Source organism: Miniopterus schreibersii (genome assembly GCF_964146895.1).
Source record: "Miniopterus schreibersii genome assembly, chromosome: 19".
Taxonomy (NCBI): Eukaryota; Metazoa; Chordata; class Mammalia; order Chiroptera; family Miniopteridae; genus Miniopterus; species Miniopterus schreibersii.
In genome coordinates this window covers 14,205,527-14,232,629 of record NC_138119.1, presented here as the reverse complement: position 1 = coordinate 14,232,629, position 27,103 = coordinate 14,205,527, and the positions used below count along the sequence as shown (strand labels likewise).

General features: G+C 52.8%; 1 protein-coding gene across 8 annotated transcripts; it reads left to right on the top strand.

The window, feature by feature from the left end:
• Nucleotides 1–1,696: 1,696 nt before the first annotated feature.
• On the top strand, nucleotides 1,697–27,030 carry LOC308549139 (uncharacterized protein). 8 transcript variants are annotated; one of them, XM_081121470.1, is made up of 9 exons: nucleotides 1,697–1,915; nucleotides 4,739–4,997; nucleotides 7,401–7,471; nucleotides 7,761–7,851; nucleotides 18,821–18,981; nucleotides 23,626–23,743; nucleotides 24,952–25,012; nucleotides 25,374–25,433; nucleotides 25,745–26,064. In XM_081121470.1, exons 1-5 carry the CDS (start codon nucleotides 1,823–1,825, stop codon nucleotides 18,844–18,846), a joined length of 540 nt encoding a protein of 179 aa, XP_080977596.1. In that variant the 5' UTR covers nucleotides 1,697–1,822; the 3' UTR covers nucleotides 18,847–18,981; nucleotides 23,626–23,743; nucleotides 24,952–25,012; nucleotides 25,374–25,433; nucleotides 25,745–26,064. The 8 variants fall into 8 exon arrangements, 3 of the variants coding, with proteins under 3 accessions (XP_080977596.1, XP_080977594.1, XP_080977595.1); XM_081121468.1 differs by lacking the exon at nucleotides 18,821–18,981; XM_081121469.1 differs by lacking the exon at nucleotides 18,821–18,981 and having other exon boundaries at nucleotides 1,779–1,915; nucleotides 4,803–4,997.
• The last annotated feature ends 73 nt before the right edge of the window (nucleotides 27,031–27,103 follow it).

Below are 27,103 nucleotides of genomic sequence, written 5' to 3'. Positions count from 1 at the left end.
AACGTTAGGGGGGGAACTCTGGGGTAAAAGACTATCTAGACTGTGCCCCTGGAGCCCTGGGTCTGAAAGGTGCCCTTGGCTGTAGCAGAGCAAGTGGTGGCCGGACACACCTGCCTGATGGTGGAGGCAGGTGTCAGTACACACAGACTATGCTGGGTAAAAACACAAACCTGTTCATGCCATGCTTGGACCTGCTCCACACACAGCTCCTGACAACCCCTGGGCAAGAGGCAGGAGATGTGTGTTTCCACATGTCTAATTGGATTGCCAGGGTGATTCATTTTGTGGGAGAGAAGACAAGATAAGAGATATTTATGTGTGTACACATGGCTCCATGGGTTTGCAGCTCAGTTATTGTGCAGGAGAGCCACAGAAGTAGGAAACTGTAGAGCTCAAAAGAGAAATGTTCATGAGTCACCATCCTAGAATGCCAGGCTGAGTGGAGAAGGGGCAGCCCCGGGAGGGGGCCCATCCCTTGTCCAAATGACTTCAGCTCAATGTAGAGGGATGTGCCTGATGAAGCTGCCAATCTATCTGCCAAGATTCTGGGCTGAGTCTGGGGAGAGAGTCAGAGTGAGGGCCACATCCCAGGTCTCTAATGTGGGACAGAGAATGGCAAGCTTGGTCCCTGGGGCTGGCTGGCTGTCAGTCTCTGGGTCTGCCCTGTCCTTGACTGGGTTTCTGGTGCCTGTCGGTGCCTTTCTTTTTCACTCTTGTAGGGCTCAGTTGCTGTCTCTAGGTTTCTCTCTCTACTCCGGTTGTCTGTCTTTCACTGCCGCTCACCTCTTTTACTATTCTGTATTATATGGCCACAAAGAAACCCAGCCAGACCCAGGAGCTGAAATAAATACAAATGCATATCGTAGATGCACGGTCATTGGTGATAAAACCCATCCATCTTCTGGTCTATATATATTTATGTGACAGTACATTTTCCTTTCTGTGTAAAAACCTAAGTACAACCTTGAAATTTTGTTTTTGGCTGCTGTCTCTTTGGGTGTCTGTCTCTACATCCATTTCTCTCAGGGACCTTTCCCTTTCTTCATTTTGCCACACAAGAGCAGGCCGTTTGGTCCTTGGACCCTGCCACAGTATTAGCAACCCTCCCCTCCCCACAATATTGCCTTCTTTGAAGTTTGCCTCAGGTGGGCAAAGGGTTTTTTTGGAGACAGAGATAACTGGATAGCCTCATTGCAAGCGGTGCCTGGAGAAAGATATTTGAAACAATGGGAGATGCAAATATCTTGCTCTAGGGGCTTTGGTGCTGGTGCGAGTCAAACGGATACTTCCTTAATCCACCTGGGGTTGGAAGCCTTTTCTGAGTGGAGCGGAGGGGAGGATGCAGGTGAGGCTCTGAAATCCCAGTAGCTGGTCCGTGGCCACCAAGGGCCACCAGAATGCCAACCAGCCAGGCGAAGGAAAAGGTACCCAACTCAGTAGAGCAAATTCTGGGAACAATATGAAGGAAAGCAGTAACCACTGTCAAGGCCCTGCTTCCCCAAGGTGCATTTGGAATTAGTCACATCTGAGTAAAAGCAGCGTATAGTAGAAGAGAGGCAGTGATGTGATTGATTCCTTAGAGACCGAGGCCCCCGTGGACATGGAGTTGGAGAGCTCAGGACTGGACAGACAGCAGACACCCCCTAGGGAGAGGAGGGCTCCTGCTCAGTCCTGGGGCAGAAAGGAGGGCAGAGTCAGACCTTGTCCTTGCAATCTGTGCTCACCACGTGGTGGTTGGGATGGAAATGAGCCAAAAGCCTGTGCTTGGTTCTTTGACCACTTACTAGGTGGTAGCAAAAAGGCAAAGGAGTGCTAATGTGGGATGGGCTCCGGTGTCGGCAGGGAACCGAAAGGTCTGGGCCCCCAGGCTGCCCCAAACCGAGTGAGCCTGGAGAACTCACCACTCCACCTCCAGGTAAACAGATCCTTGTTTTGTCCAGATCTGGATTCTTTGTGCCTCTCTCTGGGTGAGTCTGCGACTCTGTCTCTGGCTTCTCCATTCCCGTGAACTGTGGGGTCTGTCTCTCCCCATCTCTGTGATTGCTTCACAGCTTTTCTGGCTTCATCTGTCTCTGTTCTCAGGTCTCTGTCTCTCCATTACCCCCCCTCTCCCCCCTTTGTTAATTCAAAAGGTTCTTACTGAGCCCCTCCCCACTCTTCCCAGAATAACATTGAGTAAAATGAGATATAACCCGCTGGGAGGTTTTTTCCTGTCGTCCTCCCTTCAGCCCCCTCTCCCAGGGCTACAGCCCCCTCTTACAATGTCAGATAATTGCTGGTGTGCAGCTCTGAGGAGCCAGAGCTGATACCAGGGAAGGAGGGGGGAGAGAAATAAATAATAATCTGCTTCCATTCAGCGGATATAGGTTACCTGATTTGCATATATGCTAATAATGCTATAATTACCCTGCTGTTCTGGCCTATGATCAAGTTCTATAAATACATAGAAGAGCAGAGCCAGGCTTAGCAACACCACCCCCAAATTGTAAAGTGTGCGTAAGTAGACGTGTGCTCTTCTGTGTGCTCTAAATCCAGGCACCTGTCCCTGTTCAGATACACTCCCTTACAGATCCCAGCTCTTCTGGCTGTCGGAGAGCCCTCCTGTGACTTTTTCTTTCCCTCCTGTGTTTTGAGGCAACCCCAAGGGAGGAAGGAGATGCCTGAATGAGAAAATATGCTAGATTATGTTTAATTCTTAGCATTAATATTATTATGAATAAGTTATTAGTATTTTTAGGAAAATCAAACACTTCCCAAAATTATCAAATGCCACACACACCCTACAGGTCCATGCTTCGGGGGTGCAGGTTGGGAGATAAGAAGAGGACACCTCCATCTCCCAGGCCTGCTGAGATGTCTAAGAACGTGCTGTCTGCAGGGCGAGGCAGCGGACTCCCTTTCCCCAAATCACCCCCGTGCTTCCGTCTCCGGCACATTCCCCGGCTCAGGAGACCAGGGGAAGAGGCTGGTGAAGTTGTGCAGATTTTCGGATGATGGTGCAGAAGTGGGTAGGAAGCTTGGAGGAACATAAAAGACGCAATCCACAGCTGTCTGCTTTTAATTATAATTACCCCCTTTTGCTTCCTTTCTGGCTAATGAGGGGGGGATTTGATTTTTTTCTCCCTTTCCTCCCCCCTCCCTCCTTTCCCTAGAATTGAGGAGTGGGGGGAGCTCAGGGTCCTCCTCCCCTTCTCTCCTGTCCCCTGGTTACTGGGAGAAAGGCAGACTCCAGAGGGTGGCGACGGTATGAAGAGATTTATAGGAACAAAAGGACAGGTTTGGATTGCTGGACACGTCCCAGAGTTGGAGAGACCCCCCCTCCATTCCACTGGCACCCCCTCCCGTCAACCCCACAGCTCCCTAGACAAGGAACTCAATGTCTTCCAGCCGGTGAGAAAGGAGCTAAAGGGAGCCCTGGTCTAGAGGGAAGGAGGAGGGAAGGGGTGGGGAGCTGGGGGGTGCAAAATTAGTCTCAAAGGATCTTTATTTCTGAGCTAGTGAAGCAGATGTAATCAAGGGGAGAGCAAAATAATCGTAATGGAAGGAATGAGGGGAGGGGGAAGCTGAGGCTGGAATTGGGGGACTGGGCCAGGACAGGGCTGTGGATTGGGGGGCAGGGAGCCTTGAGTGGGGGGATCTGTTGCCTTCTATGACCTCCCCAAAGTCCTCCAACTTTGGGGTGGGGAAAGAAGGATCAGGTCTACAGACTCTGACCTTAGCCCTCAGAATCCCTCTTTCAGAGCTCGGGGATGGCCAGGCCAGAAGGTGGCTGGGAAGGCACCAGGGAGCAGAGAGCCCCCGCCCCAGTTGAGGGAGGTGGTGTGGAGAGGGAAGACTGAAAGCAGTGGGGGAGGGGGGAGAGGGGAGCCGGCGGAGACTCAAGTGGCCTCCAGGTCTGTGGGACAAAAGTTGGAAAGAGATTTGTGTATGGGAGAGGAGGGGAGGGGGCCTTGGGGACGGGAGGGGCTTTGACAATGAACTTGAGACAAACTTCATTAGCATGCAGGCCTGCTGTCTGTCACCTCGAGCTCAGACTGAGTTCTCAGGCCGGCCAGGAAGAGTGGGAGGGAGAAAAAGGGGAGGGCTGAGGGTGGGGGTGAGAGAGAGAGAAAAGAGACCCGACCATTGTATCATTCTGGGCCCCAGCTTCCACCAAATATCAGACTGGCCCTGGAAACCAACCCCCAAATTGCGCTCCCTCCTCTAAGAACAAGATGATTTATCTCCTACTTTGAATCTGTGGCCCCACCCCTCCTCTTCTCTTGTCTGGAATCTTGAGCGGTGGCCTTCAAGGCCCCCTAGCTGGCTGCCCGCGCCCCAGCTCTCAGCCTTCATCTTCCATTGTCACTTACTCCTTCAAAACTAAGATCTGGATTTGTGATTAGTTGAGCTGACAGGGACAGGGAGTGGGGGAAGGCTTGGGAAGGAGGGACCGGAACACCCTGACCGTCCAAACGGCAAGTTTTGCCCTCCATGGCTCTTTATCATTCTCAGCTCCGCTCCCCTGTGAGAAGCGCACGGCGTATGATCCTGCTCTCAAGTCCCAAGGCGGACGAGACCTGGAAGGAGACTGGGGACAGGGCTCTTTCTGTTGCACCCTTCCTCCCGCTTCCTCTGGGGATGAGGGTGGCCTGGAGGAACAATAGCATCCCTTAGCCCCTCATCCTGCCTCAGGCTAGGAAAGGCAGAGGGAGGAGGTGGGACCCGGTGGAGATGACAGAGACCCTTTCCCACACAGGCACGAGAAGGAAGCAGGACGGAGCTCACAGAGCGCGTGGTTATTTGGGTGGTGGTGTCTCCAGACAGGGGCAGCACCCCCTCTTTGCTGCCTTTCCGGGGAGAGCAGCGAGAGAAAGAGAGGCCAGCGAAATTCCTGAATGGAGAGACGATGCTACGTCATCAGCGCGGCATCCTCTGCTCCACGAGAGGCCGGGAGCCAGGGAGAGGCGCAGTCCAGCAGCAGGGGCCACCGAGCGGTCTCTCCTCCCAGAAGCCTGGTAAGTGGCCATTCCCGAGAGTCTTAACCCCCCCCAGACACCTGGGCTGGGCGTGGGAAGGGATCCCCTAAAATCACTCAGCGCCCCCTAACCTCCCTACTTTGCCCACTGACTAAGGGAGGGAGGTGCAACGATCTCAGAAGGGAAAGGCCCATAGAGGCTTAGGGAGTGAGCAGAGGGGAGGAAGCAGGTGCGCGGAGCAGTTGGCAGAGTGAGGTTTCACCTCCTGCTCGCAGGGCATCTACCAAGGCAGCTGAGGCAGGGGCCCTGCCCCGCCGGCCCAGAGCTCCTCTTGGTCCCCCTTCCTCCCCTCGCCCAGGCCAACTGGGAGACAGCTCACTAAGTTTGTCAATAGGATTCAGGGGGGCTTTAGGGTCATGGTGCAACTGATCCTATTAGTCTGCCCCGCCCTTCCCTCTACAAAACGCGGCCAACGTCTTAATGCCTACACCGGAGGAGAGACAGGAAGGCAGATGTGGTGGGGATGGGAGGGAAGAGAGAATGCTTCTGTTTGGACCCCTGACCTCTCCTCGCTCCGGCCCTTACTCCTGTCTGTCCAAGTCTGAGGGACTGGGGGTGTGGGAGGAAAGGAGGCACATGTCCAAAAAAGGGAGACAAGAATTAGAAAAAAATCCAAGACCGTGTTCTAGGAATTAGATTAATTTCATTCCTTTCTTCCCTGCTTTTCCCATGAGCGGGCAGGTGGGAAAGGAGCTGAGGGAAAGGGGCTTAATGGCAAGTGAGATGCTGGGAGCAGACGCTTAGGTTCTAGAAGGGGGAGAGCCCTACTCTATCCCTCATCAGACCCATCTGATAGTGGGGTTTTGTGTGTGTGTGTTTTTTTAATTTCTTGTTTTTTTAAGAAGAGCCAGAGGATATAAAAAGAAGGCACGATTCTCACCCCTCATCCCCACCCACACGGTGCTTTCTGGAAGACTGGCTGGGGTCATTGTGGGGCAGTGGAGGCTGGAGGCCAGCAGACTACTTTGGTACCCCAGAGGCCAGGTTTCCCGGCAAGGCTGAGGCTGTCAGACACCAAACATGCACACACATGTTCCATGCCTCCTGGGCTGTGGTCCTCGGTCACCACTTTCCCCTGGGCATTGTGTGCGGGGGGAGGGGGGGCAAGACAGAGATCCTATTGCTCCAGGAACCCTAGGACTCTTTGATTTGGGTGGAAGAAGGGATCAGAGGCTCCCCAGTGTGCTTGTACCTATTTTCTAGCAAGCCTGAAAATTGAGGGGTGAGGTTGCTCCCCTCTTTGGTATGAAGATAATTTATGAAATGGATGGGCTAGCAGAGGTGAGGCTGGGGGTCAAGTGGGTATTTGTGGTGTTAGAAGTGGGGAGGGGGCATTCAAAGCTTGCATTTAAGGCTTATCGCTGCTCCCCAGCCCTCCTTCTGTCTGATTTCCTCTGCATGTAGTTAGGTTTTCTTCTTAACTTTTAAAAAAAGAAGAATTAGTTGTGGAATTGAGTTTGAGGTAAAAGAATTCACCAACTTACCCCAACACACACACACACACACACTCCTTTTAGTATTTTAGGATCTGGGTCACCTGTGGTATTCTTGTCATTCCCTCAAATCATCATTTAGCCTGAAAGCAAAATACTGGGAAAGTTAGGCTATAAAATATTGAGACTGGGCTCCATACCCAACATTATAAAAACAAAAAACTGCTTTATGTTCACACCTTTTGTGTATGTGAAAGAGAAGGAGAGGGAGAGAGGGAGAGAATTGATGGATGCAGGATGTGTCTCTATGGATCTGTAGTGGGTAGATGACAGGTAAACAGGTAATGGCAGAGATCGGGAAGAAAGCTACAGATATAACACAACTGACAATATCTTAACTGCATAGCACTGTACAATTTACAATGCAATTAGATCTAGACAGACAAAAATATATCCCTGACCCCAGACCCTTTCTTCTGTCCTGAGCATGATTTCTGGTGGGCCATGGACAGCAGAAACCTGTGAGGAGATAGTGTCCGCTGGACAGAAGGTTATTCCTGTAGGTTTAAGTCAGAAGAGCCACAGCACCTCCATAGGCTCAATTCAAACGCCTGAGCCCTAAGGTTTTGGGTGGAGGTGGAGGGAGGTTGTGAGGATGGGGCTGGGTTGGAGTCCTCTGGGCAAGATGGAGCTGGAGCTGGAGCTGGAGTCTCTGGCCCATGGGCCTTGCCCTCCCCATATGTCTAGGCTTTTCTCACTTGGCTGTCTCCTTGTGCAGCCTCAAGCTCTTGCAGTTGAAGAGATGAACCTAGACTGTCTAGGTCCTGAAAAACGTAAGGCTAGGAAAAAAGGAGTTGGTGAGAGAAAGACAGGGAAACCAGGGGATGTTAGGGAGAGAAGATTGGTGCCACTCAAAGCACTTTAACCTTGGTGTTCTCCTCCTTGACAGGAGCTGGGCATCCAAGAAGAAGCCTCGTTTGTTTCTGGTGTCATCGTAGGTGGCCACCTTTGGCTTTGGGGGTATTTATTTTCTTATTTGTTTGTTTTTGATGTGGTGTGGGTGTGGGAGAAAAAGAATGCTGGCCTGTCACCTGTGTTTTCTCCTGTTCTCTTCGCCTCTCTACCCCACTCCCTGGCTCTTCTAGCTTTCAGCCCCTGATTTTGGTCTACTCTGATTATAGTAAGACCCTTATAGTCACTGATAATGGAACAAGGTAGCTTAGGAGTGAATGGCCACCCTGTGACCAGTTCTGAGAGAGAGAGAAGGAGGTGTTGGGGATTCAGGCAACTCTTCTGCCTTCTCTCATAGGCTCCTGAGGGCAAAGACGAAGGTCAGTGGACCCTGGAAGAGGTGATTGGTTGCAAATGGGGGCAGAGATACCTGTTCATGGCTGACAGAGGTGAGAAAGGAGAGGAATGTGGCTTGTGGTTGTGGGTTGTGAGTGGGTGTGTGTGGAGGGTGTAAGCACAGGGAGTGGTACAGCTGGAAGTATCTGCGAGATGTCATCACATCTGTCGTAGTTGACAGTTTGCGGGTGTGCCCTGGTGCATGTCTGCAAGCACAGCACCCTCACACACTCATGTTTTTGCCCCTTGAGGAGACCATTTGCTGATAGCCAAGCCTTTACCATCTCTGTCACCTTGTCCTCACCTCCCAACTCCATAGGCTCTTAGGCAAGTGAGTAGACTGAGGGCTCAAGAACAGAATTAGGAGCAGGTGGGGGAGGCATTGCTTAGGCAGGCCTGAGGAATTCTCAGGCTGGCCTCTCAACAGGGAAAAACACTTGTGGGGAGGGGTGAGTGGTGTCCCCAGGGACAAAATCTTCCAGATAATGTCCTTATGCACCTCTAACCTCATCTGCCCATGTGGAGATTTAAGTTTTTTTTTCACAGTTTCATCATTTTTTAATGCCATTTCTTATTTTTATTTATCACTATTCGGAAGACAATGCAAATATCCTTATAGCAAAAGAATAATTATGATAATGTCTATAATAATGCTGCACTTATAAAACAGAATAAATGCCCAAAACCACCTTCCTCCAAATGCAGCTTTCATCTGTATCTTCAAGGCAAATTAACCTGATAATTAAAATAAAGAAAAAATATGCATTTTATTTAATTACCTGATTATTTCAAGAGAGTGGCTTAACGCCAAAGTGTATTTTGGGATCCAAATTATAAATATCTGTCCAAAAGCCGCACCTGAGATCATAATTTAGGCTATGTTCTCCTATCCATGGGCCTCTTCAGGCACACAGACAATGGGTGGGCATAAGGACCAGAGGGAGTGGGGTGGGGCTGGGCACTGGCAAAGAATGCAGTCTCCCAGGCTGAATTTGCAGACTCAGATCAGCACCAGGGATTTGGTGTGCTCTCCTTGCAGTCCCCCAGAATTTCCCTGGAAGGACTCGGGGCGGGCTCTGCAGACCCTCTCTCTATGGAGCACTGCAATGGTCTGTGCTGCGTGCTAGAAGCAGAGGGCTCTGCTTCAACCGAGGCCGTTCTAGGGAGACTGAAGCTGGTTTGCCAAGCACAAGGGGGACCTAATGCACCCATTTGGCTACTTAATTACCAAGCATCCACAGTCTTAGGCATGTGTTAGATACCATAAATTGAATATATATGAAATTGCCTCTGCCCTCGAGGGGCTGTCTCATTTGCTACCTAGTTTCGCTTTTGAAACTGGAGCAACATGGTTTAATATACAAACGAATCCCCTGAACATGGTGGGCAATTTTCTGCTTCTTTCATGTCTTATCACTCCGTCTCCATTGGAATAAAGACAGGTGTCCTGCTTACCTTCATCCCGGAGCAGGAGTGCTGAGAGACTGGTTGGCAAGTCCACCCAGACAAAATCAATTACTTCATCAGGAATCTGGACAGAGAGGGGCATTCCATGCAGATAGTACCCGGACAATTTAGACTAATCTCCATTTTCTTTTGTGGGGCCTCCTTAAATTTGGATACTCTGTTTAGGTTGAGGTTCTACACTCTGTAGAACCCAAAGCCACAGTAAGAGGCAAGGGGATCTAGCTCTTTATTGAGCTACTTTGGGGAAATTTAGATATGTACCCATTTCTCTCCTGACCGTGGTTTTGAGGAACTCCAGTTTAATCCAAATTTGGCCAATAGGGTGGGGGTGGGCAATGAAACCTTTCTGTCCCCCACCTTCCCAACAAAAATGTAGCAGTGGCTGAAAGAGAAAGGAGGTTCATGCTGATCCCAGCTGCCTCTTGCTACACAGTCTCGATGGCCAAGGCCAGGGTATGGGGCTGTGCAAATAAAATTGGGCCCCACAAAGGGCAGAAGAATAGGTTGGAAATTGGTGACAGTGAAGAAAGGGGACAATGTTAGGTAGCAGGACAGCCAGCTCTTTCCCAAAAGCTGGCCCCAGCCTTCCAGGCACTGGGTGAGGGAAGGAAGGAAGAAAGGGAAGAAAGGTTCACTTAAAGAGCTTTCAAGGGATCTTGTGGGAGGGCAAAAGGAGAAATCTTTGTAGGGGAAGTTGGTGCTGTGTCTGGAGAAGTGTAGACCCTATTTAGAATTGCTGGAATGTCTAGAGATTATTGGGTATTCTATAAAAGGTTGTGGGGTGGTGTACTGAGAAATATTTGAGGAAGTTTGTAGGCATAAAGAGGAATGGCAGAGGGGGCTCACAGTTCCTCTGGGGCCTGGAATGGGGGATGTACTTAGGGAATGCATTTAGCAGCATCCAAGTGGGGTATATCTACCTGTGAGAGTGTTTGGGAAGGTTTCTGCTTTTCTACAACTGTACTGGAGCCACAGGGCCCCCAGTGCTCTTAGTGTTCCACTCTGAGCTGTAGGGGCACCTGGGAGGGACAGAAGGAAACAAAGCAGGGAGTAGACACTTTGTCTCTATCCTTCCCTCTCCGCCATTGGCTGGTGTGCTCCCAGTTCTGGGAGGGTGAAGAATTGACACTGTGAAAGCTTCTAAAATGTCTTTCCTTTGAGTAAGGGCCCTGAGACGCTCTACAATTATTCAGACATTCTCCAGTCTTGAGGGAAGCATCAAATGAAACCCACTGGCAGTTGGCTTGCATCTAACCAAGGCAAATAGCATCAGGCTCAGCTTTGTCCTAGACTGAGCAGAGATGGGACCCTGGGGCACATAAAACAATCTAGCCAGGCCCAATGGCCAAACCAGGGGTGCGGTGGAGTGCACCCCTGTTGGCGTAGTGTTCAAATATCCCTGGTGATAGGAACAGCCCATATTAAAGCTGACAGTCTCCAGGTTTCTAAATCGTAGGATTTTTTTAAAGAAAAGGGGCTGAGCAGGGTCGAGGAGTTGTAGGTTAGCTCCGTTCCAGGGATTCTAACTGCTCCCAGACAGGCAGAGGCTCAGCTAGGCCACGACTGGCTCTCAGAGAGCTGGGGGGAGGGGGGGAATCCGAATACCTCCAGCGGGCTGGCGTGTGCCACTCTGGGTTGGGAAGCAGCATTACTGGGCTCCGATTCTCCCAGCCAGATGGGGAGCCAGGTCGGGAAAGACAGAACCCTGAAACCCTGCTGGAGAGTGGTCCTTCTCCATTACCCCAGTTCTCCAGACACCTGGAGATGGAACAAGGATGGGGGCCCAGGCTCCATGGATGCAGACATACGGGGTAGGGGAAGGAAAGGAAGGCACTAGGGAGAATCTCCACGACTGAGTCAAAATCTGTAGGTGCTGCCCAGGCTAACGGTGGCTGGAGTCCTCCAGCCTCTCCCACCTGGAACTTTGGCGCTGTGAACAGGTTCAAGAGATATTCCCATTTCTGCACAACAAAAGAGGAGGCCCAGCCTCGATCAGACTCCACATCTCGCAATAGGAGTCCCAGACTTCCAGAGTCCCTCACTATTTTGGGTTGGAAACCAACAAGATGGGTTTCCGCCCATCCTGAAAGATTAGGATCACAGTCTGGGAGGAACCAGAACCCAAGAGGCATAAAGAATATCCTAATGAGAGGAGGCAGGTAGGGATAGGGTCTCCAGTCATTTGGTTGTCTTTTCCATCTTTGAGCCCCGGTCCTGGCGCAGTGTACCTAGGGCCAAAATGGAAAATGTAGGATCTGCAAAAAGAGTGACGCTGGGTATCAAAGCTACACATGGCAATAGATTGGAGATGGCAGGCCGGTGTCGGGACGTCAGGCAGCAGCAAGAGGTTGGGAATCGGCACAGAGACGTGGTAGTTCCTCCCCGCCCCGCCCCCACTCCATTCTCCTGGGGTGGGGCGCCCCAATTGCGCGCTCCAGCTCCTACTGGGGAAGGGGCAGGGCGGGGCCAGAGGGGCATAAGGTGGTGACGTCAGACTTAGCGGAGCCAATCAGAGGATGGCCTAGGGAGCGAGCGTGAAAGGATGAATGAAAAGTCCGGAGCCGGAGCGCGCCGGGGCCAGAGCCGCCGCGGAGGCTGAGGCTGCAGCTGGGGAGGTGAGACCCGCTCTGCCCCGCTCGCCTTGGTTCCGAGGCTGAGATTCGGGTGGGCGCCTCCGCCCCGGCGCCTGCTGAGCCCAGACACCCAGGACCCAGGGCCGTGGCGCTTCGTGGGCCGGAAGGACCCGAAAGGACAGCGCCTGAGAGCATGGATGGGCACCTTGGGCTCGATGTAAGTGGCCTGGCCGGCTCGGGGCCCCAGAGGGGCTAGCACCTCGGAATCCAGAGTGCCTGTGCGTCGCCTCAAGGGGCTGGCCGAGCCCCACATCTTCCTCGGGGCTCCCGGGACCTTCTTAACGGTTCTTGTTTCTGATCGAAACCCCCGCCAATCCCCGGGTACCTCTCACCTAGGACCCCCGGCCATTTTCACCGCCCTGGGTGATATTTGGAGCTCTGGTACAACGCCGCTTTTCTGGGGAGTCCTGCGGGGCCTGGGACGCGGCTCACGTGCCCCGCCCGCCGTCCACTTTCCTTCCCGCACTCCATCTCGCTGGCGCCGTGTGCGCTCTCTTCTCGGGGAGGGTCGCTGCCCTCTCCATCTCTCCTGGAGAGCCTCGCTTCGGAATCTCTGGGTCGCCTCCCACCCCACCCCGCTGGCTTCCCTCTCTCTGGGTTGCCGCGATTTCCCTGTTCCCTACTGGGGCACCTCGGGGGTTTTATCCCCGGGTTTCGCTGCCTGCTCCCCCTTTGGTCCGCTGCTGGATCGAGCCGCGTCGCCTGCACGAGCTCCGCTCCGCCTCCGCTGCCTTCGCGAGTTGGGAGACTTGGTGGGGCGGGCCGCGCGCCCCCCGCTACGACCCCGCGCAGCGGCTCGGGCTCCACCGAAGGCTAAGGCTCGGGCTGTGGGTGCGCCCTGCGTCTTCCAGGGGAGGGCAGTGGAGGCCGGTGAGGTTGGGAGGCCTCGCCTCGGTGCCTGTGGTCTTCCCGGGTGGCACGAAAGCCCGCGGCTCCCTCCTCCCCGGGACCAGCGGAACTCCCACCGGGCTGGATTGGGGAGCGGGAAACGCGGCGTCGGAAGCTTTGGGGTCCGAGTCCGGGGGCGATTCCTGGACTTCGGTGCCACCGGCCGTCGTGACCTTTCCACGCCTTTTTCGGTCTCTGTCGTGTCCGTATCCCTGTGCCTCTGAGTCTTTCGGTGTCGGACTCCGTTTCTCTCTCCGCCCCCCACCTCCATCCGTGTACCCTCCCCGCGGCGGGCGACCCGGAGGCGGCGGCGGCCGAGAGGCTGCGTGGAAGAGGCGGCGGCGGCGGCGGCCAGGAGGCGGGGTTGGTTGTTATCTTTGGTTATCTAGCTGTATGAGTGGTGTGGAGTCTTCATAAAGCTAGATAACCGAAAGTAAAAATAACCCCATACACGGCGCAGAGGGGACCCCGGGGCAGCGGTCGCACGGGCGGGGGAGGAAGCCGGGGAGGCCTGAGCGAGGGTCTAGAGCCGCGGGGACCCACGGACCGCAGGAGGCGACGAGAGGACCGGGCGGCCCGCAAGCCTCACGACCACACCCGGCCGGGGGACGTCCCACCCTCTGCGCAGGTGGGAGGCGCCGTCCCAGTTCACTTTAGCCAGGTGCGGCGACTTCAGCGCTGAGTTAGGGAGCGAGAAAGGGGCGTGTGGCTCCCTCTCGGGCCGGGGCCTTTCCTGGCAGGCTGTGGACTGGGTCACTGCTCGGGAAGCTGCTCCCAGAGCGGATCTGCTGAAGCCTGGTGCGGGGATGTTCAGGACGGCACCTGGGGCTCCCCGCCCGGGCCTCCGCCTGGCTTCTGGCAGTCTCCTGCAGGCTCTCACAGCTATCGCAGGGGTGGGAGCTGAGAACGCTGCTCTTGGCTTTTATGGCTCTCTGAAGCCTTGGAGCTCTATCCAGGGAGTGGCAAAGTGGAAACGGGGCTGGAGGTACTAGGTGGGGGGTTGCTCAAAGGGGGGCGGAGTGGCTGGGGAAGAGCCTGGGCTCTGGGGCAATGAGTGCAGAGTAATTCTCAGTTCCCTTCTTTCTGTATGCCTTCCTCCTTACAGCCCAGGACCCGAGTCTGATGCCCTGAAAAGCTCCTCATGCCAGCCTTGTCTTCACTGACCAAAGGGGTTGGGTTGGGGTTTTTCAGAAGACCCTCCCCTCCCACTCCACCCTCTCTCTCCCTCTCCCTCTCTCTCTCCCTCTCCCTCTCTCTCTCAAATCATCTCCAAGAGCAAATGGCCTGAAAGAGCTCAAACACAAAGGAATTTGTAGCTTAGTATTTATGCTGCCCAAAGAAAGCAAAGAATTAGAGATTAATCAGGGTCATTCCTAAAAGAATCCATTTATCTGGCCTGACCTAAATATTTTAAGCAAAAGAGCGTTTAGGTGCAGTTGAGAGGAGCATGGTCTAGAGTCACTTGGTAAAATAAAAGTAAATGTGGCCAAAGCTAGAAAAGCAGCCCCCTCTGTATGTATTACCTCTCTGTCCCACCCCACACCTCCTGGCGTTCCAGAACACAAGGCAGGGCAGTAAGGAGTAAAAAGAGGGCAGGAGAACTGGACAAAATGACTTTGTACTGACTCCTGTTTCCAGTGTAAATTTAAAATCTCCCAGGAACTGATTTTAAAGGTAGAATTATGATTCAATTATATATTCTATGGGGGAAATCTTGGGGAATCCAAACTAAAACAATTGTGCTTCAGAGAGCCCAGAGTACATGTTTCCTTCCTTCAGATGTCTGGAGGAAGGAGAGATTAATGGCTTCTTGCTTCTTTAGCTGTTTGAAATTTGGGGGATATTGTTTTTTGAGGGAAGCCGCTGGATACAGGATTAGGGAGGAAGGGAGCAGGTTTGGGGCAGGGACTAATGATCCTTAACACCCACCATACTTTCAGGTAACAGTGCTCTGCCTACATGCCTGTCTTTGCTGCTCCAACACTGTCAGGTAGCCTTTTTTAATTCCATTTTACAGATGAGGAACCACAGGCTCAAATGAGTTGCTATGTCACTCATTGGTCTTAAATCCAATGCTTTTCCCATTGCTGTCCACTTACCTGTGAGAGGATCTGGAGAGGGTGAGGTAGGGAGACTGAGACAGGGATGAGCTGCATCAGGGAAGAGGGAAGGGCCACGCAGATCCAAGCCTGGTGGTGACCATGGGCTGAAGGGAGTTGGCATCTGATGAGATGCCAAGAAAGATAAGTTTTTTTAAAAACTTCTCGCGTCTCGGGTTGGAAATGTGGACTTGGGATCTGCTGAGGCTCATCCACACGAGACTTAGAACCTGTATTATTAAGCACAATGGGTTTATGTTATGATCACTGTGTCCCATTAGCACATTTGACCACAGAATCTTCAAAAGAGAATAGATAGCCTGAGGGAACTGGTGGTTGAGGGTTTACATTCTACGAAATAAGTATTGCAGTGGAAAGCCGGAATAGAGGCCAGAAGGATGTGGGGGTGAGGGTTTGTGTCTGCCTCATGTGTGCCTGCAGGTGTGTGGGTGGGGTTGTCAGAATGATGGGTGACTGTGCTTGTGAGCCGTGTGTGTCTGCACATGAAGGTGAGACACTGAGTGGTGTGTAGCCTCCTGTGAGTCTGGATGTGTGTGATCTACGGTGAGCAGGAAGCTCCGCTGTGAGACAAGAATACATGGCTACGTGCAGGCATAAGTCCACTAGAGGAACAGGCGCTCTGGGATTGGGGAGGGGGGCAGATTTACCAAATGCAGACATCACAGTGACACAACTGAGTCCTGTCTTTCTCCTCCCCCAAACTTCATGCAAAATAGCACCTTCTCCAATTGAATCCAAGATGAGAACTGATGGAATGGGGTGCAAGAAAGATGGGTTGAGAGGGGCTGGGAAGGACCTCATCAGCTACCAGTTAGGAAATTTTTTCCTTTGTATCATAATGCTTCTGTCTGTGTCCAAGAATTTTTGGCTCTATCCTTCAGATCTTGTAATATCCATCTATTCCTACTGGACACCAAATTCTAAGCTGGTTTCTTTATTTCTGTCCTTGGGCCTTCATCCCAATACCTTCCTGTTGAATTCTGGGTCTAGGAGTTCAAAGGCAATTTCTTTCCAAGTAGCTTACTCAGGTTTTCGTTATCACTCACAGCCTCATCCTGGGACACATTTTTTGGAATTCTAGGCATTGAAAGGGTCTTGTTGAAATGTCCTTCCACAATCATCACAATCAGCCAGCCTGAGGAGGGACAGGAATAGAAAGTAAATGTGACTGATCCAAGGCCTGTCTTCAGGGGCCATCATTTACGCAGATCTCTGAGCCTCGGCGTGGGTGTTTGTATCGTGGGGATGAGAGTGCATATATTGGGTTGATACATGGTGCAAATGAAGAATTCTGTATGGGAGATCTCATACTATGTTCTGATGCCCATGGGTAGAGAGTAATTCTTAGACTGCAGAGGGTTGAAGGCTACAGTTTGGAACCACTCTCTGAAAGCATGTGATTGATCTCAGAATGCAAAAAGAACGGCTTTTTGGCATATTCTTGACTGAGGAGCTCAAAGCATTTACACTCGAGGAAGTTTCTTCTGCTTTTATGGTCAAGGAAGCTTTTGGAGTCGAGGAAGGGCTCCTGGGAGTGGTGCAGGCAGTGTCTGAAGTCTGGGGAGAGGACGAGCCGTCCTTGAGAAGCCTGCTAAGGGAAGAGTCTGGGGTCCACGTGGCAGAATGGCCATTGTGCTTTTCTCCTTAATGGCTCTTACCACCTGTCTGTAAGAGTACTTGTGATTGGTAAACTGACTTATGTAGATAGAGAGACAAGACTTGTGTAAATGACAATTCCAAGTTTTTTCATTAAGCTTCTAGAGTTACTAAAAACAGTTTATTAAGTTAAAGGAACAGTTAGGTAGTAGGCATAATTAACAAACCAAATAGAGGCCTTCCCATCGGCATGCGTCAGTGACTTTAAGAAAGGGTGTTTTCTCTCCTCTTGCCTCCCAACCCCTACCTCCCCAACTCCCATCTGGATTCCCAAGATTGGTAACCCACCGGAGAAGCACCAGACCCTCTGCATTCTTCATCTGGAAGGCCTTGAAGTCTGCACTTTCCTAAGGTTTGGGAGTTGGAATACTGATACTTATTTCTTTACCTCCTTCCCAACCTGATGTTCTGGGGACAGATTGATCTTTCCACCTTCTTTCCTTTGCCCTTGAGACCTCAGATCTTGAGGTATTATGGCACTGTCTCATCCAGGAGCAGGGTATGCTAACTTCCCTAGGAGATACGTGATTTTAGGTTAATGCTTTAAAATCACTGGCAGGAAAGAGGAGACAGAACTAACTGTAAAAACATTCTTGGATCTTTGAGGAGAATGCAGAGCAGGGTTATGGACGGTAAAGGTGAGTGGGTACATATTGAGGTAGGAGAGAGGTGAGGGGAAAGGGGAACCCCTCCTTGCCACCCAGGCTCTCCCAGGACTCAGAGTGATAGCCCCCTCCTCCTGCCCTAATCCCCCATTAAGGCTGCTCTGAATTTGTTATGACAGCAGCTGAAGGCGGCTGAATTGCTGTTTGCTGTGTCTGCTAATTGGGCTGAAGGGTTGGAATCTGGACACTGAAAGAGACCATTGTTGCTGTTTACCTTCCACAACTGCCTCCCTGGGGACTTTCTGGGTGAAGGGGAGCAGCGTGCCCTCTGGGTCATTGCACCCATTCCCTGCCTCTGCACAGGAACTGGAGTGGGGAGACAGTTCATCTCATTGCCTTGGAGTGGTTTGAGCTTTCACAACACAGAAAGGACACACCAGCACCCGAGTTGTTCTCCAGGACAGCCCCAGGCCAACGGGAGTTCTAGGAGAGGAGTCGCATGCTTGCCTTCCCTATTCATTCCCTTCCTCTTCAGGGGCCCTAGCTTTGACTCTTCCTCCACCTGATCAGGCTTAGCCCCTGCACTTTTTAACTCTGCTTTCTTCCAAGGCAGTGGTGCTCAACTTGGTTATGCACTAAAATTACCTGGGGAGCTTTTTAAAAAATACTGATGTTTGGGCCCAGCCTCAGACCAATAAACTCAGAGTATCTGGAAATGAGGCTGAGGCCTCAGTATTGTTTAAAGCTCCTTTGGTGTTTCTAATGTGCAGCTAGGGTTAAGAACCACTGATATAGGCTTATCTCTCTACCTGGGACACACACACACACACACACACACACACACACACACGCCCTTTCCCATCTTCCCCACCTTTCCTCTCAAGCTCCTGGTATCTCTTATACTATAGGCAGATTGTGTATCTTCATCTTTCTCATCTTTATTACTAAATTCCTTTTAGGAGCCTTAGAATTTAGGGTGGAGCTTAGAGTGTTGTACCCTGTCAACTACCGAGATAATCCTGGACACTTGAGTCATGCGGGATGAAGGGGTGGGAGGCTCAGGGTTCCCATGACTTTTGTGGAACTCATTGGCAAGTTGGAGGTCTTCAGAGAGGAGAAACTTTTTTCAGGAATACATCTGCTCCTTTCCTTACACTTTCCAAGTGTTTCTGCTGCTTCTTCACCTTTTAACTTCTCACCTGGGGTGGGCAGGTGGATTCCCCACCACCCTCCCTCCCTCTTTTCATCCACACGGGCATCCGAGCCGCCGCCAGCACCACGGACAGCTCCCCGGCGGGTGAGTGAGATGACTGCGGCTGACCCTTGTTGAGAGGGTTAGGAGGGAGTCCCTCTGTCTGTACCCGCAGATATCAAAGACTCTAGCTTTTTTTAACCTGCGGGAGTTGTTTGCAGGCAGCTTTGGAGTCTCAGGGAGAGGAAAAGGCTGAGGGCAGTTGGCATTCCTTCTCCCGGAAGCGGGGTTTGTCCACGTTGGGGAGTTCAAATGACAGGGGCTGCTCTAACAGTAAGGCGGGTGAGAGTTAGAGTTCAGGAAGGATTTAACGTATGTTCATGTAAGATACAGAGTGAACTAATCAGGTAGAGCTAAACTGAGCTTTAGATGTCATCAGCCCTATATCCCTCATTTTACAGATCTCAAGAGAGTGGAAGAGGTGTGACCAACACTGCTGGTTAGTGAAAATGCCAACTCCTGCCAATCCAGGCTCCTGAGTTCCAGCCTGGCCCACCTATTGTGTCTGATGCCACCTTTAGGAGTCTCCCTGTCTGAGTTGGATGGAGCTGTCCTAAAGCTGGTAGGGAGAGTTCACAGGTTGCCCCCTTACAAAAAAAGAACAGGATGCATGTCTGGGTATATGAGATGTCCACACAAGCCAGGAAGGGGTGTGACTGACTGCGTCTCTGTCTGAAGGGTTTGGAGGGGTTTGGAGGGAGAAGCACAGGGGAAGGCATACCTAGCAGTAGCTGGCAAACCCATGAGAGAAAAGGCACAGGAGCAGCCATCTGCCAGGGCACAGAGGCCAGTGATGGCCACAAGGATTCTCCAGAGGCCAGCAAGAGTCATGCAAACTGGAACAGGGCCTGGGAAAGGCCCTTCTGTGAGCTCCAGCCTGCTCCCCCAACATCGTGAGCCTAGAAACAAAGGGGCCATTCTCTCTAGGATTTGATGGCGCCATCTCCGGCTGGCAGTGCCAGGTGGTGGGGGCACCAGGGGGTGTCAATCTATTATCCCCCCCCAACTCCTAGGTCCTCTGGGGCTGGATGATGGGGAGGTGGGTGTTTCATGCTATGTTGCTATGGCGACCACTCCAACCCTCACCTTCCAAAGCACAAAGAGAGGCAGCTTTTACCCCCCACTCCCAGGAAGAACCTGGGTCTGGTTGGGAATCTTCCCTCGGGAATCTCTTTCTGATGCACAGCCCTGGTGTGCATAAGCATCACCCTCTTTTCAGGACCTGGAGCTGAAGGTTGGGAAGCTGGTGTATTAGAGTCTCTGGGCAATGCTGTGCAAGTGAGCAGGGATCCTTTGTACTTAACCCTCTCCTCCCAGGCTCTCCTGTCCCTTACCTATAGCCAAGGCCATCCTAGGCCTTCTCAGCTGAAGCGACGGGGCCTTGACCTACTCTCCGCCAGAAGAGAGGGATACCCCGCTACCCCCAGCAAGCCTCCAGGCTGTGGGAACAAAGAGGAGGGGTCATTCCTGCCATCCTCCATCTGCACCCTTCCGCCATTACTCATTAGGCATTCTGCCCCCTCCTTCCGCTCGTTAAGCCTGATTTGCATAGATTTGCATAATACAACTCATTTGCATTCCAGGAGGCTGGTGGTAGGAGCCAGGAAAAGGGGGGAGGAGGAGGGAGGAGAGAAAAGGGGAGAGATTTTGTTTTCATCAAAGTGTGTGTGGAGTGGGGGAGGCGGCAGGAAGAAGACAGAAATAAAAACTCACACTACTTTCTTTCTTCCCTCCTGCCCTCCCTCCCTAAGCTGGACTCAGATGCCAGGGAGATGCCAAGGGACCGGCTTTTCTGTCCTTTTTTGTCTTGCTTCCTCCGGCCTTGGCTCCCCAGCCTGGCCCCCCACCTTGCTGGGCTCAGGCTTCAGAAAGAAAGAGGCAGTGGGGTAGGAGGCTCGGGTAGGAGGCGAGGCTGTGGGAACGGAAGCAGAGCGAGGCTGCCATCTTAGCGGCCGCCGGGGAGAAGGCCTCTCGGACAGGTCCGGGCCCAGGGCCAGGCCCAGGCCCGGGCAGAGGGAGGTGAGATGAGAAGGACGTCCTGGCGGATCGGGAAGGTCGCTGAGTCTTCCCACGAGTGGAACTGGGAGGGGTGGGCGGGAAGAGAAGAAAGGAGGGAGCAACCACGACGAATGGCAGCCCCAGGAGAGATGGGAGCGTCAGGCAGGAGGGAGCAGGGCCGGGAGAGAGGCCTCCGCACCGGGTTTCGGTCCAGAGGCCCGGGGAGGACCGTGGGTGATGAGAACACCCCAGAGGAATCAGCGCTGAGAGCCTCAGCAGGAGGAGAGGGGAAGGCGCGGGCTGGCAGGGTCACCTGCCATCGGTCTCTCTGGGGCCTGCGAGGGGCCGCTGTGTCCTTGAAGCGAGGCTCGCGGCCTCCCCTCCTCAGCCCAGCAGGCTGGCTTCCTAACTCTGTCCTGACTCCGGGGGACCAGCCCCGCTCCCAGCCTTCCCGGCTGGACCCGCAGCCCCTGCTCGGCCTGGTGAGCTCTGGCGCATCTCCTACTGACAGCAGGGCCGTCAGTCTTCTCCCTTGGCCTTTGGCTCTTCTCTCGTGTCCCTGATTATTCCCGGCCTCCGGGCCAACCAGTTCTCCAGCCAAAAGCTTTTCCCCCAGGCTCAGCCATGAGGTTTTCCTCCCCTTTCTTCTCACTCTTATTCCCATTTATCACCTCAGCCCTCACTCCTGAGGGGGCTTCCCAGAGGGGGACAAAGATAAGGGACAAAAGATATGGGGGATGGAGGGTAAGCAGAGGGTGGTGGAGAGTCGGGAGCGTACTTGAAAGCAAGGAGGTAGGGAGAGCCTGGCATGTTAGGGAACCAGTGTCCAGCAAAGGGGGCCTGGGTAGGAGGAGATAGGAAATGGAGGCAGAAGCTTGGTTATTAGGAGCCTCTGTGCTCCACCGGGAGGGCTGACTCCATGGGGTACTGGGCGATTAGCTGATGTGCTCAGAGATGCTGGGCAGGGTGTGGCTGGGAATCAGCATATAACCTCGCCCAGGAGGGGAGAAGACGCCCATCCAGCTGCCGGCTGAGCCCAGCACCCAACCAGACACTTAACTGGCTCTCAGCTAGTTCAGAACAAATGAAGGAACATATAAAAAGCCTGGAAGCTCTTTCTCTACTAGAATGGCCCCATACTCACACACACACTCACACACACTCACACTCGGGCTTGTGGGAGCTCTCTGGGGAAAGGTGCCCAGAAGCCAAGTTGGTCCCTAGCACAATGAGTGCCCTGAGGTCAGGACAGGAGGTGGGCTGCTGGGGATGGCAGTGAAGAACAGAGAAGTAGGTTCAGTCCTGGAAACTTCTGGAAGAGGGAGTGACAGGAGGGGGAAGGGGTATCCAGGGCTGGCCCAAGGCTCTGAGGGGATTCTTCCCAGAGAAAGGGGGTGAGAGACTGGAGAGACAGCTGAGGAGATGATCAGCCATGTTATGTTGCTGGGCACTGAGGTGGAATGTAAGTGGGGTGCTGGCTACCGCCCCTCCCCCAGCCTCAGCCTCTGCACAAAGACCTCTCTGTGAGTGGCCATGGAAGTGGCCCTGTCAGGTGAGGGTGCTTAGCTCCCAGGGGGCCCCTTGGGGGTGGAATGGAATGGGGTTGGGGGAGGGAAGGCAGGAGGGATGGCCTTAAGCTTTACCGAAGTCCAGGAAGGAAAAAGAAGCTGAGACCTGGCCATAGTCTCACAGGCGTGGTTGACTCATTCCCAGGACAGGCTCCTTCTGATCCAGGCAGAATCCACAGGTCCCCAGCACCAAGTCCCTGCCCCCACCACCTTCCCATTTCTTGCAGCTGAAACTCCCAATCCTGCCAGGCCTCCTCACCTCCCTTCCCCAGCCTGCACCTGCCCCCCTGGGCTACCGAGGCTGACTCTACTCTGAGTCTCTCATCTTCCCAACATAGGGACTGTTTCAGTCCCCCTCCATCTCCTGTACAGGGGGGGCTGTGATGAGAGGGTGGAAAGGCAAGATTGACCAGAACTGAAAAGGAGTCCCCCAGCCCTGGCCAGGTGGCTCAGTTGGTTGGAGCATCGTCCTGTATACCAAAAGGTTGCGGGTTTGATCCCTCGTCGGGTCCAGGACAAGGAGGTTTTGGTTTTTGATTCAAATTGGACAGGCTGATCAGGATACAAATCCTGGCTTTCCTACCTTACTAGAGGGTGACCTTAGACAAGTCACCTAATGTCACTTACTTACTCCCACGTTCTCCTGAGGGTCAAATGGGCCAGAGTGAATGAGTTTGAAAGGCTGTGTGCAGATGTCCAGTGTTAATTTTAAATGCTGAGGGACACAGAGGGACCACTGCAGGTATGTGAGGACCATCAAGGAAGGCTCCCAGGGTTTGGAAAGGAGGGCAGGGATCGCTGGGTGCAGCTCATGGTGAAGGGCTGTCTGAGAAGCCTTACTGGGCACCAGGGACTGGCTGGAGTGCTCGAGCAGGCGAGCATCTTGCTGAGACTGGTTTGGGAGGCACATTTGTAACGAGGTGACAGACCCCTTGACCACAGCTTCTTTCGTCCTCAGGAAGGACTCCTCCCTGGCCCTGTGTAAACACTGTGCAGCAATCCTGGGAGGGGGCAGAGGGAAGTTAGATCCCTCAGCCCAAGGCCTAGGGAGACTTCTCACGGGAGGGGGCTTTTGTCTCTAAGCGGTCATGCCTTATACAAGCCAGAGCTGGAAGGAGGAACGGTTTTGGCGTCATCCCCCACTGATAGCAGTGGAGCCCTTAGTTCTGGAGGGAAGGAGCAGGCGGAGGCTGGCATATGGAGGGAGAGCCCTGGGCACAGGGGACATGAGCTTCGCCCGGCTGGGGCTACCTTCTGCTGGGTTCATCCATCTGGCACCAGCTGGCTTCCTCGAGCTGCCCTGCAACCAACCAGGCTCCTGCTGTTGCCATAGCAATCGGCTGCCATGTTGTACTCAGGGCACTACCTCATACCTAGATTTTCCCATAGGTTCCTGGAGGGTGGGAGATAGGTCTTCAGGGATTTATCCCTTCTTCCTGATATCTATCCAATAACAATCTATATTAATATATGATTTTTTAAAATAGCCCAAATGGAAGCTCACTATATGTCAGGTTCTGTGCTAAATATTCCCTATGTGTTATTTAATATGGCTAAGAAAGCAATAATGAGATAAAAATGTAAGAGGTTCCCACCCAATTTCCTGTTCCTATGACAGACTTTTCCCTCTTTCCGACCAGGAAATTCTATGATCTTGCCTATTCCTGTCTTGGGAAGTCCTTCCCAATGTCTAACCAAGATCTGTACTGCTGAAGCACCAGTTCTTTAACCCTTGGCCTGCCATGACTAATTTGAGAGGTAAGGAAGAAACTGCCACCCAGCTTTAGTCACTTGTTTGGGCTCCCTGGACTTCAGCTATTGGGATAGGGAAACTGAGACTTGGCTAGCTAGGTGAGAGGTCCAAGTACCCCTTAAAAACTTGGGGGCCCCAAGTCTAAAACCTTTTATTTAGAGGAGAGTCAATGTCACCCTCTGGACTCAAGCAGAAGATAGAGAATGGTCACCTTGACCTAGAGGGGCACCTGCAAGGGGCACTGAGCAGGGCCAGCTTTGCTGAGGGATCCAGAATGCTTAGCAGGTGGGGAGAAAAAGCCGTCCTTAACTGAGGAGGAGTGGGCTGGCAGGGAGGGACTGCGGATAATTTATGATATCGTTGTTCCCCGCCCCCCTTTCCCAGCCCCCACCTTCTTCCCAGACCCCAGCTACTGTACTGTTGCTAGGAGATGCTGGCTCTGTGGGGCTGGGCGGGTGGAACAGGTGGAAACTTCCATCTGGACTCCTCCTCCACCCAGGGGAGGGCCCTTCATAGACCTTCATCCACCACCCTTTCCCAGGTCCTGCAGACACCAATCTCTTCTGCTGTTCCCCCCAACCCAGCCAGCCTGGTGCTAGGAGGGCTCCCAGGCAGCCTGAGGATCTGGAGCAAGGAATGGGGAAGGGAGCTGTGGAGGGAGAGGCAGACTGTTGGGGCACTGAGAAAACAGCTGGCTCAGCTTGGGGCCTCTGGGAGCCAGCCCAGGCCCAGAAGAGGGCCAGAAGGAGTCAGGGGCACAGGCCTAAAGGAGCCCCGGTTTGAGGCAGACCAAGTCCTTACCTTTGGGGAGTTTCCAATATGATGGGTGAGGCAGACCTCCCATCCCCACCCCTCCATATTAAGGTCAAGGTCAAGGTTAGGGACCTGGCAAAGGTAGAGTTGGGGGAGGGTGACTGGGTGGGGGAAGAATGTGCGACAGGGAAGAGGGAAGGAAGTTCGGGCAGTCTGAGAGTGGGTAGGAAGAAAGCGACAGGGATCTGAGCAGAGTTGGGCAGTGTGGAGGCATGGCTCAGATTCCCTTCTCTTTCTGAAATTCTCTTCTCAGATTTTAAAGCCCTTGGAGAAGTGGACTTTGGGGGCTTCCAAAGCTGCTGGCTCCCAACCCCAGATGGGGAAGGAAAGGGATTATTTCCCCACAGCTGAGCATCTGACTCCTGATTTCTGTATAGCCCCTAATTTTATCTTTTCCTAGGCACAGCTCCCCTGCACCCCAAGGAGGGAAGAAGCTGACCTTGAGGCACCCACTTGCTTGTGTAAGTCCTTTCTTAGCTGTTATCTGGGTCGATCTTCCCAAAGTCTTGGAAACTGGGTGATATTGTCCCCACTTTACAAAGGTAGAATCAAAGCCTCAAGAAAGACATGTTGCCCTGAGTCCCAAGGCTGTGCTTCAAATGGGGCTTTGTGGATCCAAAGCATATGCTTTCTCCCCCCCTTTCTGTGTTGACTTTCAGGAGAACATAATCCAAACACAGTGGAGGGACTGAGAGGAGAGAGGAGCAGATAGGTGTGCGTGTGTGGGGGGGCTTCTCAACAAGTTCTCAGGAGAGGAAGGAGCCCTGCTTCTTAGGTCCAGGGGTGAAGTCTGAGGGATGCTAAAACATTCATTCCTTGCAGGCTGAAGACAGGACTGGGGAGAGGACACAGGAGCTGTGGGAGTCACCCAAGTCCTCCCAGGTTGGTCCCTGCCTTCCTGAAGCAAGTCCCCTGGGCTTCCACCTATTCTCTCCCTGCTTAGCATCCGAGTCTCCACCCTGGGCATCCCCTGTGCCCCATGGCCCCAGAGCACCTAGAAGAGGTGCCTAGAGTCAGCCACTGTCATGGTGGCTCCTTTGTTGGGGGACCCTCCCAACCACTTCCCTTTCCTGATGGAGAGGAAGCCTTTCCAGGGCCACTGGACGCTCCCCCCTGGAAGTCTGTCCTCTGCCTCCTGCTAAGGTCTCTATCCAAACAGAATCTTTTTCACTCTGGACATTTTTTCTTTTCAGACCAAAAAGGAGAACTTACTCTACCCAGTTGGCCTGGGTTTTCTCTAAGAAGCCTTCCTGCATTGATTGAGAAATGAGGCTAAATTCTAGCAAGTTGACTGCCTCCTCCAAGAAGCCTTTGAGCAGGATGGAAGTGGGAGGCCCCAGTCTCCCGTCTGGGCAGCCTATCACACCTGGAACTGCCTGGGATAAGACTTGGCTTCACCCTTGCTCCGGTCCCATCCCATCCTGGTTTCTCCTGTGTCATCTGAGCTGAGATTACTCTGAGATGGAAGTCCCATCTCCTGTCTAATAAAGACTCTTGACTACTGAACAACAGTACTAGTGGTAGTGGGTGTGCTTGTACAGGGTTTGGAGGGGAGGGACTCAATGAGAGGAGGGCAATCCTGGGCTCCCTCTAAGAGACCGATGCTAGAAGCCACCACTGCAACAGAAGAGGGAAGCCTCACTCAGGCAGAACTCCCATGGTGGGGGGGGTGAGGGGAACAGCCACCCCAAGGCTCCTGGGAATGCCATCCATGATCTGGTCAGTCCCAACTCAGAGCAATGGACTGATGCCCCCAGTCAAGGAGGCCCCTCAATATCATCCCAAGAACCAAGAGAATGGGGGGGTTGCTCCCCCAGAGTGCCTGTATGGGAGATCACTGGGTGAGTGGGCCTCTGTCTCCTCCATGAAGGGACCCTTCCTCAGATATGTCCTCCTGGGTTTGAACAGACCACAAAGAAAGAGCACCCCTGCACCACAGGGCCACCCCACCCCTGCTTCCTCCCTCAGTAGTGACAGAAGGGAAAGAATATGTCCAGCAAGAGAAATTCAGGTTAGAGACCAGGTAGGACTTTCCAATAAGATCTTGGGAGGGAAGCTGAGGGGGCAAGGGAACCACATCAAGAAGAGGCTGGGACCGTGCTTTTGACCCCATTTCCCCCATAACACATCTGTATCCAACATGCTTCTCCAAGAGATAGGCCTCCTCTCACTCTCAAGAGAGCTCCTGCTGGAAAGTGTTAGCAGAGACCAGACTGCCAGCACATTTTAAACTCTCCACCATCCTCTAAAAAGTCTTTCCTCTCACCATGGCTGGTGTGGCTCAGTTGGTTTGGCATCAACCTGTGTACCAAAAGGTTGCCGGTTCAATTTCAGATCTGGGCACAAGCCTGGGTTGAGGGCTCAAACACTGGTAGGGGGTGTGTAGGAGGCAGCCAATCAATGTTTCACTCTTACATCAATGTTTCTCTTTCTCCCTCCCTCTCTCTCTCTCTCTCAAAAAAATCAATAAAATATCTTTAAAAATAAAATAAATAAATAAAAAGTCCTTCCTCTCATCTAACCACAATCCCTCTATGGAATTATAGTCAGAC